Source organism: Podarcis pityusensis (genome assembly GCF_964106645.2).
Source record: "Podarcis pityusensis genome assembly, chromosome: 12".
NCBI classification, from domain to species: domain Eukaryota; kingdom Metazoa; phylum Chordata; class Lepidosauria; order Squamata; family Lacertidae; genus Podarcis; species Podarcis pityusensis.
The window spans coordinates 6,956,889-6,975,990 of record NC_138037.1 but is presented as its reverse complement, the minus strand read 5'-3'; the positions used below and the strand labels follow the sequence as shown (position 1 = coordinate 6,975,990).

Below are 19,102 nucleotides of genomic sequence, written 5' to 3'. Positions count from 1 at the left end.
ATTTCCATTGTTTTATAAAAGGTTTGTTATCTTGATTTATTGGGTCCTCCCTTAAAGAGGGCACGTGTTGCAGTGAGACCTGGCAACCTAACCCTGCGTTGTGGGTGGGTAAGATTGGTCAGCCACAACACCCGATTGGTAGGTCCCTTGATGCAGGGTTTAATCAGGCCAATGGGATGCAGGCTAAATGGATCAAGGGACCTATGCACGTGACCCAGAGCTTCCTCTTTCGGAGCTTGCATTCAGAACACCCAACCACCTCTCCCTGCTTTTAGGGCTTTGCACTTGACCTTGCTATGCCGTTGTGTGTCGTCTGTCGTTGGGACAGATGCACGGCAGGGATTTTCCCCACTTGGCTGATGGTTTGCACAAAATTTGGGGTGTTCAAAGTTACACAGGGATGGCCCTTGCTTTCACCTACTGTGATGGCCTGGGAATCGGATTCAGAGGCTGAACCTGAGGATTCCCAGCCTGCACAGGAGTCCCCGCCTCCAGGGCCGGCTGAGCCGGGGCTGGGGCTTGAACCTGAAGGGCCCTCACCTGTGCCGAATCCTCAGGAGCAGACACCAGCTGAATCCACTCTGGCTCCTGAGGTGATGGAGGACCCATTGCCTGCAGGTGCTCCTCTCCCAGCCCTGTCAGGGGAAGGTGAGGTTGCCTCTGGGTCCAGTAACCCTCCAGCCTCTCCAGAGCTGCAGAGGCTCAGGGTAGAGAGGCGGAGGGAACTAAATTCTCACAGGAGGAGTGCTCGCCTCCAGGTCAGGGGAGGCGAGTCACCTGTGGACTGGGACCGCCCTATGCCTCAGAGGAGATAAAGGCCAGTCAGCCCAGTCCCAGGTTGCGGGAGCAACATCGTTGGAAACCTGTTCCTGCCAGCACCCTGACCTGCTCTCCCTGAGTTCCTGACCATGCCTGGCCCCTTGCCTTGGACCCCGCTTCACCCTCAACGGACAGCCTCCAGACCCTTGACCCAGGACCGGACTCAGACCACGCCGCACGGTAACCCCCCCTGTTGGGTTTGGAACTTAACTGGTTAAGAAGTTCCCATGATGCCTCAACATTCTGACGTCAGCTTTAGAAGCTGGGAGGAGTCTGGGAGGAGTTACGTTCTGTTCCCCTCTGGTCTCTGAGGGAAGAGGTCGTAGTTTGTCATGGCTGCGGTGAGCCCAGGAGATTCCTGGGGAATGTCGGAATAAAGATACTGTAAATGGACAAACCTGGTCTCTGTCTGTGTTTGTCTGAAGCTAAGTGAAGCTACGTGACAGTTTTCGCTGCTGTGTTCAACTCTGCTGAGGCGTGACTGGAGAGCTACTGGAGACGGAGCTGAGTGGCGCAGCTCGGAGGAAGCGCGCCGGGCATAAAGCGCTAATTGTGGATCGTAAATCAATTAGCGGGGGTCACGCCAAACCAATCAACAATTCCACAGGTTATGGACCCTTAATCACCGATTGTAAAACTGTCACTGGAGTGCCGGAATGCGTTTGAAGTTGCGGCAGGAGGTGGTGAGATTTTTGCCTGGTGTTAAGAGGCAAAGGAGAGCTGCGGAGCTGAGAGCAGCTGGAAAATCGTTTCTCCACGGATGGGTGCCGGAGGAGCTTGTGATCTGTGAGTACAGCTTGGGGCCCCTTGGGAGAACGGAAGACAATGGCAGGCAGCCAGGTCTTGGAGGACATTGCGTTTCAAAGGCTCACTCTAAGAAGTTGAGCAAGGGCTGTCTGGGGATGTGCTGCTGCGTTTGTGTGAAGCTTCAGCAGGAGGCCAGAGCCCTGGAGAAAGTATTGCCAAAGTCGAGAGATGGCTGCAGCCCCTGTTCCTGATGTTTTAGCCTCAAGGAGTGCTAGTGAGCAGATCGGGGGGGCGAAGGATTCCAAAGGCAAGTGTAAAGGCTTGTCCACTGTGCGTGCTGGAGTGGAATGTCAACAAAGCAGGTTCCCAGAAAGCCGCAGTGGGAGCCAGGCCAGAGGGGGCGGAGCTGGCAAGGAGTGCTTTTCCGGAAGAAGGAGGGCCAAGCCAGCTGGGAGGAGCCCCGGGCAGTGTTTTTCCACTGGAGTTCGTCGTTGCTGCCCATGGAGAGCGGAGACAGCTGGGCATGAAGGTCCCAAGGTCAACCAGCTGAGTTCTCATGGGAATCAGTCTCGGAGAGGAGGCCAGCGTGGGAACGCAAGGGAAAGACGTGGTTCAGACGCTGGGGAGGGTTGTTTTCTTATCACTGCTTCTATGGCAACTGTGAAGAACAACTCCAGCCAGGACACGGTGACACGCTGAGTTTTGAATACTGCTGTTGGTCAGCACCTGCTAAGCAAGCCTGCTGGCGAAATGCGGAACTGCAGAGCTGTTTCAACAGGAAACAACTGTGATGTTAGCAGACGGAATGAGAAAGTCGGTTTCTGCTGTGGCTAACATGTCTTTTTCTCCTTTACAGGAGGAGCAAGAGGTCTACGTTGTGCCGGGACTGAATTGTTGTTTGTTATCCATTTTCAGAGGGGGGAAACAAGTGGCCAACGTGAAAAGGGGGCAGAACAATCTCTTTGTTCTGGAGTCACCTCTGGAGGGTGGTGGGAATGCTGGAAAAGCACAGGCGCAGTGTGCTAAGGTTCCCAGTCATGTGCAAAAGCTGCACAGGTGCACAAAAGGGTACAAACTCCGGAAATGTGGGAGGTCCCTAGGGTGCAGGGCATGCAAGGGTGCACAGGTACATGGTTTTCCCGGGTTTGGGAGGGTAGCCAAAGAGCCCTTTGAGCTCTTTGAGGCAGGTGGTCCAAAGGTTCAGGAAATGATCTTCTGTGGATATGATCCTGCAACCAATGGGTGGAAGTTTGCATACCCAGAGGGTGATCAAACCAAGCTGCTGGTCAGTAAGCAGGCTGAGTTCTGTGAACAGGATGGGTGTTCAAGACTCAGGGATAGTCCTGATTTTCTCTCAGAATGTCTGTCTGATTCTGAGGAGGAAAGGGAGGCAGAGGCTGATCCCGGTGATGGGGACCAGGTCCAAGATCAGGGTTCAGAACCCGGTGATGGGGACCAGGTCCAAGATCAGGGTTCAGGGCAGGTCTGGGCATCTCCAAAGGTTGTGAAAGGAGTGTCCAGGTGTGAGGCTTCATCTCCGGTTAGCGTAATGGAGAAAGCTCACAAACAGGGTGTCAAGTCAGAGGGGGAAAGGATCTGACGGAGAAGACACAACTGCTGGCCCAAATGGGTCAGTAGGGTATCAGGTCACAAGTGCGTGGAAAAGTGTCGCACAGTGTGATTCTGGGAATGTTGAAGGGGTTCAACAGGTGCCTGGGAAAGATGCCGGGAAGTGGCATAAGGCAAAGGGGAAGGTGTTGAACTCAAAAAGGTCTTGTCAGAATGGTTCGGCAAGAGGGGGTGTTGGGTTTGGAACTTAACTGGTTAAGAAGTTCCCATGATGCCTCAACATTCTGACGTCAGCTTTAGAAGCTGGGAGGAGTCTGGGAGGAGTTACGTTCTGTTCCCCTCTGGTCTCTGAGGGAAGAGGTCGTAGTTTGTCATGGCTGCGGTGAGCCCAGGAGATTCCTGGGGAATGTCGGAATAAAGATACTGTAAATGGACAAACCTGGTCTCTGTCTGTGTTTGTCTGAAGCTAAGTGAAGCTACGTGACAGTTTTCGCTGCTGTGTTCAACTCTGCTGAGGCGTGACTGGAGAGCTACTGGAGACGGAGCTGAGTGGCGCAGCTCGGAGGAAGCGCGCCGGGCATAAAGCGCTAATTGTGGATCGTAAATCAATTAGCGGGGGTCACGCCAAACCAATCAACAAATCCACACCCCCCAGGACCAGCACACCTACGAAACGATGGACAGTCTGAGATGTGCCCACATCAAAGCAGCTGGCACATAAATAGGATGAATGGAGGGAAAGTCTTCTGTTGTGCTTTTGCCATACCCAAACCGCACACCCAAATCGCGGCCTCTGATAACTTGCAGAGAGAGAGAGGTATGTCATCTCTTTAATGGGCCGCACTTTGAGGTCTCGCCAACACGAGAAACTTTGCTGCAATGTCAACATAGAGGGTCATTTGCTCCCATCAGCAGAAAGTCAGAGGGGTTGTCGCCCTTCCAAATCCCCTGGGGAGGGATGTGGGATCCAGGCAGCGCTAAACGAAGCTGGGCGAAGGTGTCCCCTGGGAGGTAAAAAAAAGGCTGTCACGGCAAAAGGCAGAGAGGAGAGAAATATGATCCGCCTCTTGGCCTGGCCGTGGCTTAATTTAGAGCTCCAGCAGAAGTCGCTGCACTCTTCCAGTTGGCTCTCCCCAAAAGGAGCTGCTATCGTAGCAGCACTGGGTGGAGGGGGGCAGAAAGTGCCGCCAGAATCTTGCTGCTAAAAACCACAGGTGTTTGTAGCTGTGCACATGGGACGTGGGTGGTGCTGTGGTCTAAACCACTGAGCCTCTTGGGCTTGCTGATCAGAAGGTTGGCGGTTCGAATCCCAGCTCCTGCCAACCTAGCAGTTCCGAAGCACACCAACGCAAGTAGATAAATAGGTACCACTCTGGTGGGAAGGTAAACGGTGTTTCCTTGCGCTGCTCTGGTTCTCCAGAAGCGACTTAGTCATGCTGGCCACATGACTCGAAACTGTACGCCGGCTCCCTCGGCCAATAAAGCGAGATGAGTGCCGCAACCCCAGAGTCGGCCATGACTGGACCTAATGGTCAGGGGTCCCTTTACCTTTACCCATGTTCGAAAGCAGGCCAGTTCAAGTAGATAAATAGGTACTGTTTTGGCAGGAAGGTAAATGGCGTTTCTGTGCGCTCTGGTTTCTGTCACAGTGTCCCGTTGCGCCAGAAATGGTTTAGTCATGCTGGCCACATGACATGGAGAGCTGTCTGTGGACAAATGCCGGCTCCCTTGACCTGAAAGTGAGATGAGCGCCACAACCCCAGAGTCGCCTTTGACTGGACTTAACCGTCCTTTAGACCCAGAGAATTGTAGAGTTGGAAGGGACCCCAAGGCCCAGCCCCCTGCAATGAAGCAATCACAGCTAAAGCATCCATGGCAGATGGCCACCCAACCACTGCTTAAAAACCTCCAAGGAAGGAGAGTCCACCACCTTCCATTCTACTGTCCAATAACTCTTACTGCCAGAAAGTATTTCCTAATGATTAGCCGGAATCTCTTTCCTTGCAATCTTGAATCCACCGTTTGCCTGCTTGCTTCTTACTTGCACCCAGTCTGGGCGGGGCACTGCTTGCCATCTTCCTCGGCGTCAGTGTTGCCTCTGTCGTGTTTTTTTTTTAAATTGGAATTTTATTTACAACAAAACACAACCCCACCCCACCCCCAATACACAAATCCACCCGCATTAAACGTGAACATAACATACAATAAGCATAACATACAACAATACAAACAACCAAATAAAATACTTCCTTTATCCTGTATCTTATTTACTTCTTATAAACGGTTCCCTTTATGAATAATTATTAATATTTTTCTAATTATAACTTAAATATCCACAAAACCTCCTGCAGACATTAACTGAAACAGGTCCAGGTATGTATTTTAGGGCACTGTTTTGTGAAGTATTCTCTGCATTTCCCCCATGCTTTTTAAAACTCTTGTCTAGTGTGATCTCTAATTGCCTCTGTTAATCTAGCCAGTTCAATATACTCTAACAGTTTGTCTTGCCATTCCATTTTTCTTGGCACAATTTCTTTTTTTCCAGTTTTTAGCATTTAGGATCCTTGCCGCTCCTGTGGCATAGAGGAATATTTTCTGATCTTCTCTTGCTATACCTGTGTCCGTTATCCCTAGTAGAAAAGCTTCTGTATTTTTCATAAACTTATACTTAAACATTTTTTTAAGCTCGTCATATACTGTGTTCCAGAAGCTTTTGATTTTTTCACAGGTCCGCCAAACATCTATAAGTGTCCCCTCTGTTTTACCACACCTCCAGCACAGATTTGTTTTTGTCTTGTACATTTTAGCTGTTTTGGTAGGTGTTAAATACCATCTATAAAACATCTTGATTAGGTTTTCCCTCAATACTTCAGTGTTGCTTCTGTCGGACTCCTCAGGGAAGAGTAGAGAGGCAAAACCAGAATGAGTTAGCTGTGTCTCTCATCGACTCTTCAGCGCTGCCACCCAGTGGCTGCCCTGCCTTTCGCCCCAGGAAGAAAGAATGAAAAAAATAAGTATTGTTACGACCCCAAATTTTATACATAAATTGGACTATATGGAACTTGCCGAACTGACTGGGAGACTCCGGGACCAAAGAGAAGAGACGGTGGAAGAAGATTGGAAGAAGTTTAAAGAATATTTGAAAAAATGTGTTAATATTTAAATCTTAGAATAGCTTTGGAAGTGGATATAGGCTGTAGGATTAGAAGTAGAAGATAGTGTATTTTAAAATAGTATTATTTGTAAGGGATAATATGTGAAGATTTTTATGGTAAAAGTAAGTGTGATTTTAAAAAATGGTTAAAAATTATGATATATGTAAACTGCTAAAGATGAGGTAAAATGAAAATCAGATGGGGGGAACTTGGGGAAGCTCACCTAACAATGTTTAGAAAAAATAAGGATAAGACAAGAATTTGTTTGTTGGGTGGGAATTTTTATACATAATTTTCCCGTAAAAAAACACCTCGTCTTACACACTGAAAAATACGGTGCATTTCTCGAGTTGCTCTAAAACAACTTTCAGCATACGATTCCTCGTCGCGCTCTCTCTTTCTGTCGCACACAGCACTTGACAAACGTCCAAATCTGCTGAAGTTGTTGGAGGAAACAGGCGAGCTAGACAAAGGGGTTTCTTGGCATTCTCCGTGGCAATTCAGCGCCTCTTGGCTTCGCTGAGTTAGGTGTTGGCATCCTGCCCTGCCTGGAGCCACGGCCTGAATGGCAAGGGCCAATTGGTTTGCAGCAGACGTCACCTGCTTCGTTGACCAAGGAGCTAGGTCTCATCAGGGCGGGCTACACATTACAAGCAAAGCATGCCACAGAGAGGCCCGGCAGAATGATTTCAATTCATGTTTTTCTTATTTATTTATTTTTTCCTTCAAAATTTTTTATTCATTTTCTAACACAAATAAAGAACACAAACAGCAAAACAAACAAGTTCTTCTCATATCCTTATTTTTGTAAACATTGTTAAGTGGGCTTTCCTTAAGTCCCACCTATCTGATTTTCATTTTACTTTGTCTTTACATATATCATAGTTTCTAACCATCTTTTTTTTTAAATCACATTTAAAATAACTTCGCATTTTATCGCTTACAAATAATATTATTTTTAAAATACACTATCTTCTACTTCTAACCCTACAGCCTATATCCACTTCCAAAGCTATTCTAAGATTTAAATATTAACATCGCTCTTAACCACTACACCACACTGGCTCTGGAAACATCATCTGACTTGCCCCTCACTGTGCTGGTGGTTGAAGTTTTAAAACAACACAGTTGCTGCCATCTAGTGGAAAGCACCTTCTGACCAACGCAAACAGAAGAGCTTCCTCATAATTATCTGTTTCTCTGAATCCCTTCTCAGACTCTAAATTATTTGATTATAATCTTGTGGATTCGTGGCTGAGGCGAGTTTTGAACCAGGGCCTTTAGACTTGAGACACACGGCCACTTTCGCTAGCTCATCTAATCCTTTTTTAAAAGATCATAGCTATTTACAACGTAGTAATACCACCCACATGCTTGGTACCTGACAGACCGAAATCAGCAAAAGGCAGGCCCAGTACGCCATTTTGGATTTTGACTGGGAGAGGAAGAGGCAAAAGGGAACTGAAAATGCAGCTGGATTTGGGGTCAGAAATACATGTAACAATACAAGCACAGGGTTCTCAGCTCCATAACGCTAATTGGGGGCAGAGAACTGGAAGACAGGATTAATAGCCATTAATAGGGAAAAAAGAATGTGAAAATGAAGGTCAAAAACCAAAAAAGGAGTGGTCTGAGACCTTCTCACAGCATTTGTATATAAAACCAATCATATGTGTGTTCGTGTATATATAAGGTAAAGGGACCCCTGACCATTAGGTCCAGTCGTGGCCGACTCCGGGGTTGCGGCGCTCATCTCGCTTTATTGGCCGAGGGAGCCAGCGTACAGCTTCCGAGTCATGTGGCCAGCATGACTAAGCCGCTTCTGGCGAACCAGAGCAGCGCACGGAAACGCCGTTTACCTTCCCACCAGAGCGGTACCTATTTATCTACTTGCACTTTGACGTGCTTTTGAACTGCTAGGTTGGCAGGAGCAGGGACCGAGCAATGGGAGCTCACCCCGTCGCGGGGATTTGAACCACCGACCTTCCGATCGGCAAGTCCTAGGCTCTGTAGTTTAACCCACAGCGCCACCCGCGTCCCATATATATATTACTTGCAGTTTAATCAAGAGACGCTTGTTACCATCAAAACCTAATAGAAAGGCGGTGTTGGTTATAATAATATGTTTAATAAAAGCAGTCATTGGGTTAGATTTATACCGTGTCGATCAATATCACTCAGAACACCATGATAAAGCCAAGGATTTTACAGATTTGAAATTCCAGTTTGCTCACAGCTGTAAGGTTACATTTATTAGTTGCGAACAACAAGATAGCAACATTTATTGACACATATGGGCAGGTTGCTGCAAAATCAGCAGCTGCAGGTCTGCTGCCTTTTTTAAACATTTTGTCTTTTGGGTTTTTAATTCCATTCTAAGGACTTCTTTTTAATTTATTGATGTTTCAAGACTGCTTCACATCATGGCCTGCCAACAGACAACAATTCAAACTAGACTGTTTCCTTGCTTAGGAAAAGAGGCAGCAGGCCTGAAAAGCTGGAAGATAATAGCTGTTGCCCAACCAGAGATTTGAAGAAGGCTGATTTAAATTGCTGCTCATTATTGGGTTGAATTTTTGGCTGGTGATTACAAGCGTAGAACAGGATATAACCAGCACCCCCTGGCCACTAACAGATCCATTTTCCTCCTGGAGGGAGGCAAGTGATCTCCCAACCTCATGATGAGGTTCAGGAAGCGGTGAGACCATCTTGTCATTGGTGAGGGCTCCCCACAACCTCTCCTTCTCTCCAAGCTTTGAGCCGGACAGGAAGCCAGGGGCTTCCTTTCAGACAGAGTTCGGTATGGTGTCACAATCAAGAACTGCCCCACTTAGGGGAGGCTCAGAATTGGTGGCAATGACAGATTTTGGTTCGCTACCAGGGGGAATCCAAATGTATGGAGGACCTTGCTGCACTACTAAGGGTTCAGCATTCTGTGAACGTGGGTGGCGCTGTGGTCTAAACCACTGAGCCTCTTGGGCTTGCCGATCGGAAGGTTGGTGGTTCGAATCCCCACAACAGGGTGAGCTCCCGTTGCTCTGTCCCAGCTTCTGCCAACCTAGCAGTTCAAAAGCACACCAGTGCAAGCCGATAAATAGGTACCACTGCAGTTGGAAGGTAAAGGGCATTTCCATACGCTCTGGCTTCCATCACGGTGTTCTGTTGCACCAGAAGCGGTTTAGTCATGCTGGCCACCGGACCCTGAAAGCTGACTGTGGACAAATGCCAGCTCCCTCGGCCTGAAAGCAAGATGAGCGCCACAATCCCATAGTCGCCTTTGATGGGACTTAACCGTCCAGGGGTCCTTTATCTTTTTATTCTGTGTTTAATTCTGTGCTACCAAAGAAAAGTGTGTTTTTTGGCAATTGCGAGAGAGAGAGAGAGAGAAGAATTCAAGATGCTGTAATGCCACCCAGAGTGAAAAGAAGTGGAAGTTTTAGAATTTAATGTTAGGTAATAAATCATCAATGGGACGTGGGTGGCGCTGTGGTCTAAACCACAGAGCCTAGGGCTTGCCGATTGGAAGGTCGGCGGTTCAAATCCCCGCGATGGGGTGAGCTCCCGTTGTTTGGTCCCAGCTCCTGCCAACCTAGCAGTTCGGAAGCACACCAAAAAGTGCAAGTAGATAAATAGGTTCTGCTCTGGCGGGAAGGTAAACGGCGTTTCCATGCGCTGCTCTGGTTTGCCAGAGTGGCTCAGTCATGCTGGCCACATGACCTGGAAAAACTGTCTGTGGACAAACGCTGGCTCCCTTGGCCAGTAAAGCGAGATGAGCGCCACAACCCCAGAGTAGTCCGCAACTGGACTTAATGGTCAGGGGTACCTTTACCTTTAATAAATCATCATCATCATTTTCATTATAATCACCATCATAATTTTATTATTTATACCACACCCATCTGGCTGGGTTTCCCCAGCCACTCTGGGGAGCTTAAAGCATATACAAAAACATAGCAAAGCATCAAACATTAAAAACTAAATAAAGATTAAACTATTTACAATCTGCTATTTAAGGCTCACATCATATGGGTTAATCTTCCACCACAATTGTTTCTAATTCAGAGCTAAGAGAGGTTGACCACCTATCTCTTAAACAGGCATGGCACCAACACAGGAATATCCCTCACTTTGTTGCTTTGCTTGTTCACAACCCAGAGGAAACTCTGAAGAGGAAACGCTGGACTTCTAAGCCAGAGTACCTTACGTGTTGGGTAGGCTTAGTGAAAAAGGGTTGCATGTTGTGAAAATTTATCAATTGATGGTCACACTCAAGAGAGAGAGAGAGAGGAATCGCTTTTGCCGCCAACAACCTAATGCAGAGCCACACTGGCAGCGTAGAGTTTAACACTGTGCATGAGATTGTGCAAAGTTGTAGTTATTGCAGTGCCATTTCCGAGTGAGGTCTTTCTCTAGGGTACATAAGAACTCTGGACAGGCTTCAATTGACCGCTTCCTAGGGCTTGGGCTTCACCCAGTATTCTTGATACATGGAATAAATGATGCCTGGGGGGGAGAGAGAGAAAGGCATGTTAGATAGGAGGGTTTGAGTCCAAAGCCGTCTTTCTTTGACTGGGGAAAGAGACAGCAACAAAAACTACATCCTTGCTGGAAGACCTATTCCAAACAGTGGTCATCACAACCTACCAAGGAAGTCAGATTTAACAGTGTGATCTGTTGCGTATTCTTACTATGTGGGACATGCATCTTGTAAGGTAAAATCAGGGCGGCCGGGGGGGGGGGGAAGGTCCAGAACACTTTGCCAGGGATCAGTTTGTCTGTTTCTATTTCAGTGTAATAGGTGCAGAGCATAGCTGTCAACTTACAGATTTGAAAATAAGGGACCAGCTGCCTTGAAAATAAGGGATCAGCAGCCAAAATAAGGAATTTTAGTCAACCAGCTGAAATGCGGTTAAAAGGGACCAGGTAATTTTGGAGAGCAGCTCCGGTTTTTAGCCCTTCATTTCCAGAGGTTGCTGCTCAAGACACCAGCTGATGAAACACTGCAATTAAATAACTACAAGCAGCAACCACTTTTCACGCAAAACGAAGTCCAAGCTACGAAGATGCTGCTGCAGTTCTGTATCTTTTCTCTCGTGCTCCATCTGCAGCTCTCAGTTCCATCAGGCGGGGCGGGAGGAAGGGGGGGGGGAATAGCGCCTGAATTAAACCCGCAGATCAGACCATCTATGCTAGTCTACCACTACAAATCTATGGGAGAAGCGCTTGTGGTCCTTCCTCCACTTTCCCCCTCTATGGTTAGCCCTTGGAACACCTGCCCGCGCCTCCGCCTCCTCCTCCTCCTCCTCCTCTCTCTATGGTTCTTTGTGGTTGCCCTCGCTCTCCTCTCAAAGCTCCTCAGCAATTCATAGGCCACGCCAGGCTGCCCATCTCATCCGGGTCCTTCGGCGGTGCAGCCACAGTACGGCCTAGCGGGAGCGGTGGCGTAGGGCAGAGTGGAGGCCCCAGGCAGAGATGCTCAGTTCGGTGGCCGTGAGGAGGATGGCGGTGGAAGGGCCCGAGGCTCCCGCCAGTCCCGGTGGGGAGGGGCTCCCGGGGGCCAAGGCTGGTGAGAGGAGGCTGGAGGGGGGCGGGCCGGGCAGCCAAGCAACACAGTTGGAGTCTCCCTTCTCCCTGGCCGGCAGGCAGGGAGGGAGAGGAGCTGCTTCCTTTGAAACCCGGGAAATTTAAGGGACATCATCAATAAGGGACAGCAGCAGGACACGGCGCTGGGATAAGGGAGGTTCCCACCAAATAAGGGACGGTTGACAGCAGAGGAAGCAGCTTGGGAACCATCATGGGAAGAAGGCTCAGAGCTCGGGGAGTCATGGTGGGGCAGTGATGAGTGGTCAGAGGGAGCAGAGGGAGAAGACTGGGACTGGAGGAGGAGGTGTTGCAAGCTGAAGAGGGAATGGGGCTTAGTGAGCAGGGGGGATTTGTGGTAGAGAGAAGTCCAAAATCAGAGGCAGAGACGGAAGCAGGAGAGGAGGGAGGCCAAGAGGCAGAGATGAGTCAGGCTTGTGAAGAGTCATGGGTGTTTCCACCTCCTGCTGCAACAAGCTCCACCCTCCTCTGACTCCCAGAATCAGAAGTGGCATGAAAAGGGCAGAGAAGAGCTTGGCTGCACAGAGGCATAGTCTCTGATTGCTTGGGAAAAGCCCTGAAGGGGAGGGAACTTACTGTATTTTTCGCTCTATAAGACACACTTTTTCCCTCCTAAAAAGGGGAAATGTGTGTGCGTCTTATGGAGCGAATGCAGGCTGCGCAGCTATCCCAGAAGCCAGAATAGCAAGAGGGATTGCTGTGCAGCGATCCCGCTGGCTGTTCTGGCTTCTGGGATTCAGAATATTTTTTTCTTGTTTTCCTCCTCCAAAAACTAGGTGTGTCTTATGGTCTGGTGCGTCTTATAGAGCGAAAAATATGGTAGATGGCTGTGGGAAGGCAGAGACTTTCAGTCTCAGCAGCCGATTCATGGGGCCAGACCTACCAAGGGTGACCTGCTGTGCTCATTACAACCAACAGCCAAGTCTGTGAATATCATGTTTTTGCTAATGGAGAGTTGACTCCAACTTTGAACGTTGATCCTCCACCTGATAGAAGGCTCTTGCCACTCAGATCACAGGAAACAGTCTGCACAGCACAAGAGCAGCCCAGATCAACCCACCCTCTCCGGTCCCTTGGGAAGCTGAAACAAAGGTTTTCAGGGAAAGGCTATTTGCCGCTTAGCAGATCAAGGCACAGGAGTCTCCCGTTTCAGTACGTACCGCAGGTCATGGCCCCCACAACGAAGCCCTGCGCTGCGACACGCATATGAATCAGGTGGACGGACATTTTGGTGTCCCCTCTGTGCTTCAGCTTGTACAGCCCGTAGGCCACCACGGCTGCAAAACCCGAAATGCCTGGAAAAGGGGAAGAGAGGGTGAGAAGCGCACTGTAGGTTTTTGAATCCCTTGTTTGCCAGCCATGGCAACACCCTCAACAGAACTCTTGATAAAAGTGTGTGAGAGAGAAAGAAAGAGACAGGGAACTAGCCGCGCCTGGGATGCAAAACTTTTCTAAGGTTCATGGAAGTTGCTTGCACTGAACATCTGAAAACCCTCAAGCGTCACACGCCGTCACAAAGTGCTTTTCAAACGCCTCCGTTTCAATTGTAGAGTTGGAGGGAAACGCTAGATTCTTTTCTCTTTTTTGCAATTTAATCTTTACTGATTTTTTAAAAATATTAGGTCCCTTCACCACAAAAAAAAAGAAAGAAAAAAGAGATCACATCAGTTACAAAGAAAATGTTACATATACAGTGGTACCTCTGGCTGCGAACGAGATCCGTTCCAGAGGCCTGTTTGAAACATGAAAAGAGCACAACCCGCAGTGGCGTGTCTGCGCACACACAGGTTGCGATTCGCCGCTTCTGCACATGCGTGTGATGTCATTTTGCGCATCTGCGCATGCGCGAGTGGCGAAACCCGGAAGTAACCCTTTCCGGTACTTCCGGGTCGCCATGGGACGTAACCTGAAATAACGTAACATGAAGCGGACGTAACATGAGGTGTGACTGTAAAATAAAGTTCCTCCATATGTTGAGACTTCCATCACCCTCAGTATGGGTCCTTTGTTTACTTGTTGACTGCATATTTGTTTATCATTTGACTTACCATAAACCTTTGAAGCGTATTACATTGCCGAAGTTAATCAAAGCATGTCAAAGATTTCATATGAGAACAATGTTCTTTTAAATATAGGCTAAATAAATCCCATTCTTTGTTGAACTTTTGGTTTGCCCGCTTCCTAATTTTTCCTGTCATCTTTGCCACTTCTACATATTCAAATAATTTCTCCTGCCCCTCCATTTCAGGTGGTATTTATCTCCTTTCCACCATTTAGCTATTAACATTCTCGCAGCAGTAATTGCATACATGAATACCTTTCTCAGTTCCTTCAGAATATCTGCATCAATGATGCCTAAAAGAAAGGCTTGCAGGCTTTAGATAAAAGTTATGCTGAACTTGTTTTTTAAACTCATTAGAAATAATTTCCCAAAATTTTCTTTCCTTTTTACATTTCCACCACATGGTGGTACATTAGATGATGATGATGATGATAATTGATAACCCGCCCATCTGGCTGGACTTCCCCAGCTACTCTGGGTGGCTTCCAACGGAATATTAAAATACAGTAATGCATCAAACATTAAAAACTTCCTATAACAGGGCTGCCTTCATATGTCTTCAAAAAGTCTGGTCAGAGTATTGCAGAAGAATGATGTCAATCAACATCTGATGATCTCCTTCTACTGGTCCACAATAGAAAGTGTCCTTTCCTACTGCATCACGGTGTGGTACGCTGGTTGGACACCAACTGATAGGAAGTGCCTACAGAGGGTGGTGAATACAGCACAAGATATTATGGGCTGTCCCATGAATCCGAGGAAGAACATTGCCCCAGGAGAGTGAGGAAAATTCTCAGGGATGATTCACACCCTGGCCGGCACTTTCTTGATCTCCTGCCCTTGGGCAGAAGATATAGAAGCATGATTTGTCGCACCAACAGGGTAAAGAACAGCTTCTATCCGTGGGCTGTTAGGCTGCTGAATGAAAAGATAACAACAGGGCAACTGACTTTCGGGTTTGGTGGGTGTGCGTCAGTAAACAAGGGGAATTAAGAGTAAGAGAGCTGAGTGGGGGGTGCTCGTGTAATCTCACTGTATACAAGTTGTACAAGTGACAATAAAGTATTTCAATTCAATTCAAACTTCAATTCAGTTCTACTGTACTGGGTACAACAACGAAGCAACATCTCAAGGGAATTTGCTGACTGTCCAAGACTTTGTTTATACCCATTGCCTAAGAGGGGAATTGTGTTTCTTCCCTAGATCACAAAAGGAGGGCGATGGCGAAATAATAATAATAATAATAAATTTTATTTATATCCCGCCCTCCCCAGCCGAAGCCGGGCTCAGGGCGGCTAACAACAATAAAACAAACAATAAAACAATAAAACAAAAAAATGTTTCTGTGTCAGAGCAACTTACCAATTGGGACGAATGGAGACTCCCGGGACTTTCTGATCAGCTTTGAGGTTTGGCTGTCGTCTGTCTCGTAGCTAGAGAGAGGATTTTCTGAACCGGACGCCATGCTAACTGCAAGGAAGGAAGTGAGAAAAGATGAAAGATACTCATTCCTAACCTACCTGAAAAAATTTCCAGATTTTCCCCTGAAGAAGGTATCATAGAAGGGACCACTAGAGTCATCTAGTCCAACCCCCTGCAATGCAGAAAACTTTTGCCCCATGTGGGGCTCGAACCCGTGACCTTCAGATTAAGAGTCTCACGCTCTGCTGACTGAGCTATCCCAGCTACGTTTACTTTTTAATTTTGTTGTAATAAACTACACAAATGCATGAACACTTCACATGGTATTTCAAACCTAGACAGACAGAACAATAATACAAATATTGATACCAGCAATCCAGGAAATAATATCACAGGTCAAAGATACAGTCTAACAAGACAAAAGCATTAAAGGAGAGCAGTGAGGGGGTGTTGCCTAGGGAGTTCCAAGGGCCAAATGGAGAGGTGTTGGGGGCCGCCAGGCCTGAGGTTCCTCAGCTCCACTATAGAAGGAACATTATTTTAACCGCTCTCAATACACTAGGTGAATTATATTCCTGTTACAGAGAAGTTACTTGGACTGTGGGGAAAAGTTTGGAGGAAGAAATTTGTTTGCAGAACCAAACATGTCCCTCAATCTAATCATACAACACCTGATCCATAGATCTGCTTGTCTAATTCTTCCAGGGATTTGCAAGACCATGGTTATCATAAAAGGTAAAGGTAAAGGGACCCCTGACCATTAGGTCCAGTTGTGGCCGACTCTGGGGTTGTGGCGCTCATTTCACTTTATTGGCCAAGGGAGCCGGTGTACAGCTTCCAGGTCATGTGGCCAGCATGACTAAGCCGCTTCTGGCAAACCAGAGCAGCGCACGGAAACACCATTTACCTTCCCGCCGGAGCGGTACGTATTTATCTACTTGCACTTTGACGTGCTTTTGAACTGCTAAGTTGGCAGGAGCAGGGACTGAGCAATGGGAGCTCACCCCGTTGCGGGGATTTGAACCGCCGACCTTCTGATTGGCAAGCCCTAGGCTCTGTGGTTTAACCCACAGCGCCACCCGCGTCTATGGGTTACCATAGAAGATACCAAATCTGTGACTATTTTATAGGGATGCCTTATTGCATACCAGGCCCCTTCATCTCAGTCTATCCTCTCACATGGAGAAAGCTTGCGTAGCTCCATGGAGTGTTGAAAATGGAACGCAAATGTTTGTATGAATGGGGAGGGGCAATATGGCGCCCACAGTATTTAATTCATAAGCGGAAACTGGGCAGAGTTAATTTGAATACAATACTGCTATTGGGTAGGATAAATGAAGCAGGCAGCGCCAGATTTAGGGCGGTTCCCCCGCAGAGGGTGCTGAGTCGAGGAGGCACAAAATTGAGAGGACCAGTAATTGAGAAGATCCAAAATTGGGCACCATATTGTGAAAGATTGCTGGGCTGCAAGGAAAACCAGATTGTTGCTGGTCCCCTGGTCACCTCAGTGCTCGGGGAAGCAGCACGAAAAAAAACAGAGGCTATTTTGGGGTGGGGGACACAAGTGAGGTCATGGCAGCAGAGGAGTCAAGGTGAATGTGGAACATCAAAGAGCAAGGGTTCCCAAACTCATCCCCCTACCCTACTAAAAAAATTTTTTTATCCACAACAGCATCCTGCACAACCCGCTAAGGAAGATAATAACCCAATAAAATTCAAGGCAGTAGCAATTAATTGCACTTTTATTCAAAACCCAGTTGGCATTGTGTATTTAGTTTAATCAATTCAGCAAAATTTGGGAACTTGATTCAGTGGTACTGTCTGTTCAAAGCCAGATAGACATTTATACATCCACTGCCTCACTTTTCTCTTAGTGACCTCGTGGGTCAAACATGTCCAAGTCTGCTTTGGGGACCTAATCCGGCCTGACGGTCGATTTAATCCGGCCCCCGTGGCAGTATAGGGGTAAAATCCTAAATAAAGATCCCCTGGCAGTTTACAATATACACCTTGCAATATAAATCTTATTTCTTTATTGATAAGTGGCTGGGAGTACAACTCCATCGAATGCTTTAGGACTTTATTTTTTCAACAAACTCTCTCCTTCCTCAAAACAGTTTGCCTGAGGATATACCGGTAAATGCGCCATTGCACTGTTCTGCTATGGGCGGCTTCCCTTCCTATGCATTTCACATAATATAAAACATTTTCCAAGAGGAACGGAGCCAAGCCGTCGCATCGAAGAATAATCCAAAGAAAGGATCGTTTAATAATAATAATACTTTCTTGGGCCAGAGGGTGGCATAAGGAGAAAAGAAGGCTGGACTCTGCCTTTCTTACAACAGCAGCGACTCAGAGAGAAACCCTTCGATTGTGCCATCAAGCGCAGCTGACAAGTGGCTGGAGCGCCGGACACGGGTTCAAATCCGTGCAATGGCCATGACGCTCCCTGGGCGACCAGCAACACCTCGCCTACCTTGCAGGGCGGTTTTCCGAGGATTAAGGAGCAGATCCACATGCACGCAGCCTAGAGCAAAGTAGGGCATAAGCGTCAAATAGGAATGCAATTAACGGAGTTTCCCCCAGTCAGATAATCCCTGTTTAAAAAGCACCTGCCCGTTCTCTTTAAAACCTGCTTAAAAGGTAATCCCCCCCCCCGAAAAAAACCCCACTCACTTCTCCTTGGGGTTTAATTTCCCCCTTGCACCCCAGTCTCACCCCAGCAGCAGTCCCGGTGCTCGGACGACGGAGCCCCCGGAGCTACTGCGCGAAGCAGTTCCCAACCTGTGGGTGCCCAGATGTTGTTGGACTACAACTCCCATCATCCCTGAGCCCTGGCCTTGCTCGCTAGGGGTGATGGGAGTTGTAGTCCAACAACATCTGGGGATCCACGGGTTAAGAAAGGCTGCTCCTGCCCTTCCCACCCTGAACGTTGCAGAGGCTGCAGAAATGAAATGAAATTAAATACTTTATTGTCACATGTGGAAACTACAACTCCCAGAAAGCATTGCGCTGCTAGAGAGCTTCTCCCTATTGGTGGGCCGCACGGGGTTTTCCTCCCTCCCCCGTTGCGCTTTTCAAATGTCGATCACTGTATCCTGGCCAATCATAGCGAAGGAACCTAGGCAGCTGCCTTTTTTTCTGAATGAAATCGTTGGTCTATCTAGCCCAGTGTTGCCTACACGGACTGGCAGCATCTCTCCAGGCGGTTTTAGGCAGCGACTCTTTCCCTGCCCTGCCTGGAGATGCCAGCAGGGCATGCCCGCTGGGCTATGGACTTTACCCCCTTCCTCTGCTGGGTTTAAGGAAGGCCAGCTCTGCTGTTTTATTGGAAGTGAAATATTTATTAAGAAGGTGCAAGCCTTATGTGAGAATAGGAGGCCTGCTCTACACGTGTAGCGTGAGCTAGTGCCGTGCAAGACCTTGATGGCCAAGGTTCAAAATCTATCCCCGGTTTGTATGCTGTTGGTGGATTATTGTCGTTGTCTTGTTGGGCTGTGCATGTGATAAAGGGGAGCCATACCGGGGTGAAGGCGTCTTCTTCTATGTCCCCGTGTCAGTTTCGGTTTATTGGTTAATTTTTCTAGTAGGGCTGTTTCCCATACTATTTGGTACCATTGGTCCATGCTTACTCCTGACAGGTCTCTCCAGTGTCTGGTTATGGTGTTTCTGGCTGCTGAAAGTAGGTGGGTTATGAGTTATTTGTGGTGTACCTGATTCAAAAAAC

At 47.8% G+C, this 19,102-nt stretch overlaps 1 protein-coding gene across 6 annotated transcripts; it reads right to left on the bottom strand.

The window, feature by feature from the left end:
- Positions 1–10,141: 10,141 nt before the first annotated feature.
- Positions 10,142–18,218, bottom strand: HIGD1A (HIG1 hypoxia inducible domain family member 1A). 6 transcript variants are annotated; one of them, XM_080974331.1, is made up of 5 exons: positions 18,094–18,194; positions 17,852–17,902; positions 15,316–15,423; positions 13,052–13,186; positions 10,142–10,793 (listed from the first exon to the last, which is right to left on the bottom strand). In XM_080974331.1, the coding sequence occupies exons 3-5, from the start codon at positions 15,416–15,418 to the stop codon at positions 10,744–10,746; spliced, it is 288 nt and encodes a 95-aa protein (XP_080830457.1). In that variant the 5' UTR covers positions 15,419–15,423; positions 17,852–17,902; positions 18,094–18,194; the 3' UTR covers positions 10,142–10,743. The 6 variants fall into 6 exon arrangements, with proteins under 6 accessions (XP_080830457.1, XP_080830458.1, XP_080830459.1 ...); XM_080974332.1 differs by having other exon boundaries at positions 18,052–18,154; XM_080974333.1 differs by lacking the exon at positions 17,852–17,902 and having other exon boundaries at positions 18,094–18,218.
- Positions 18,219–19,102: the final 884 nt, after the last annotated feature.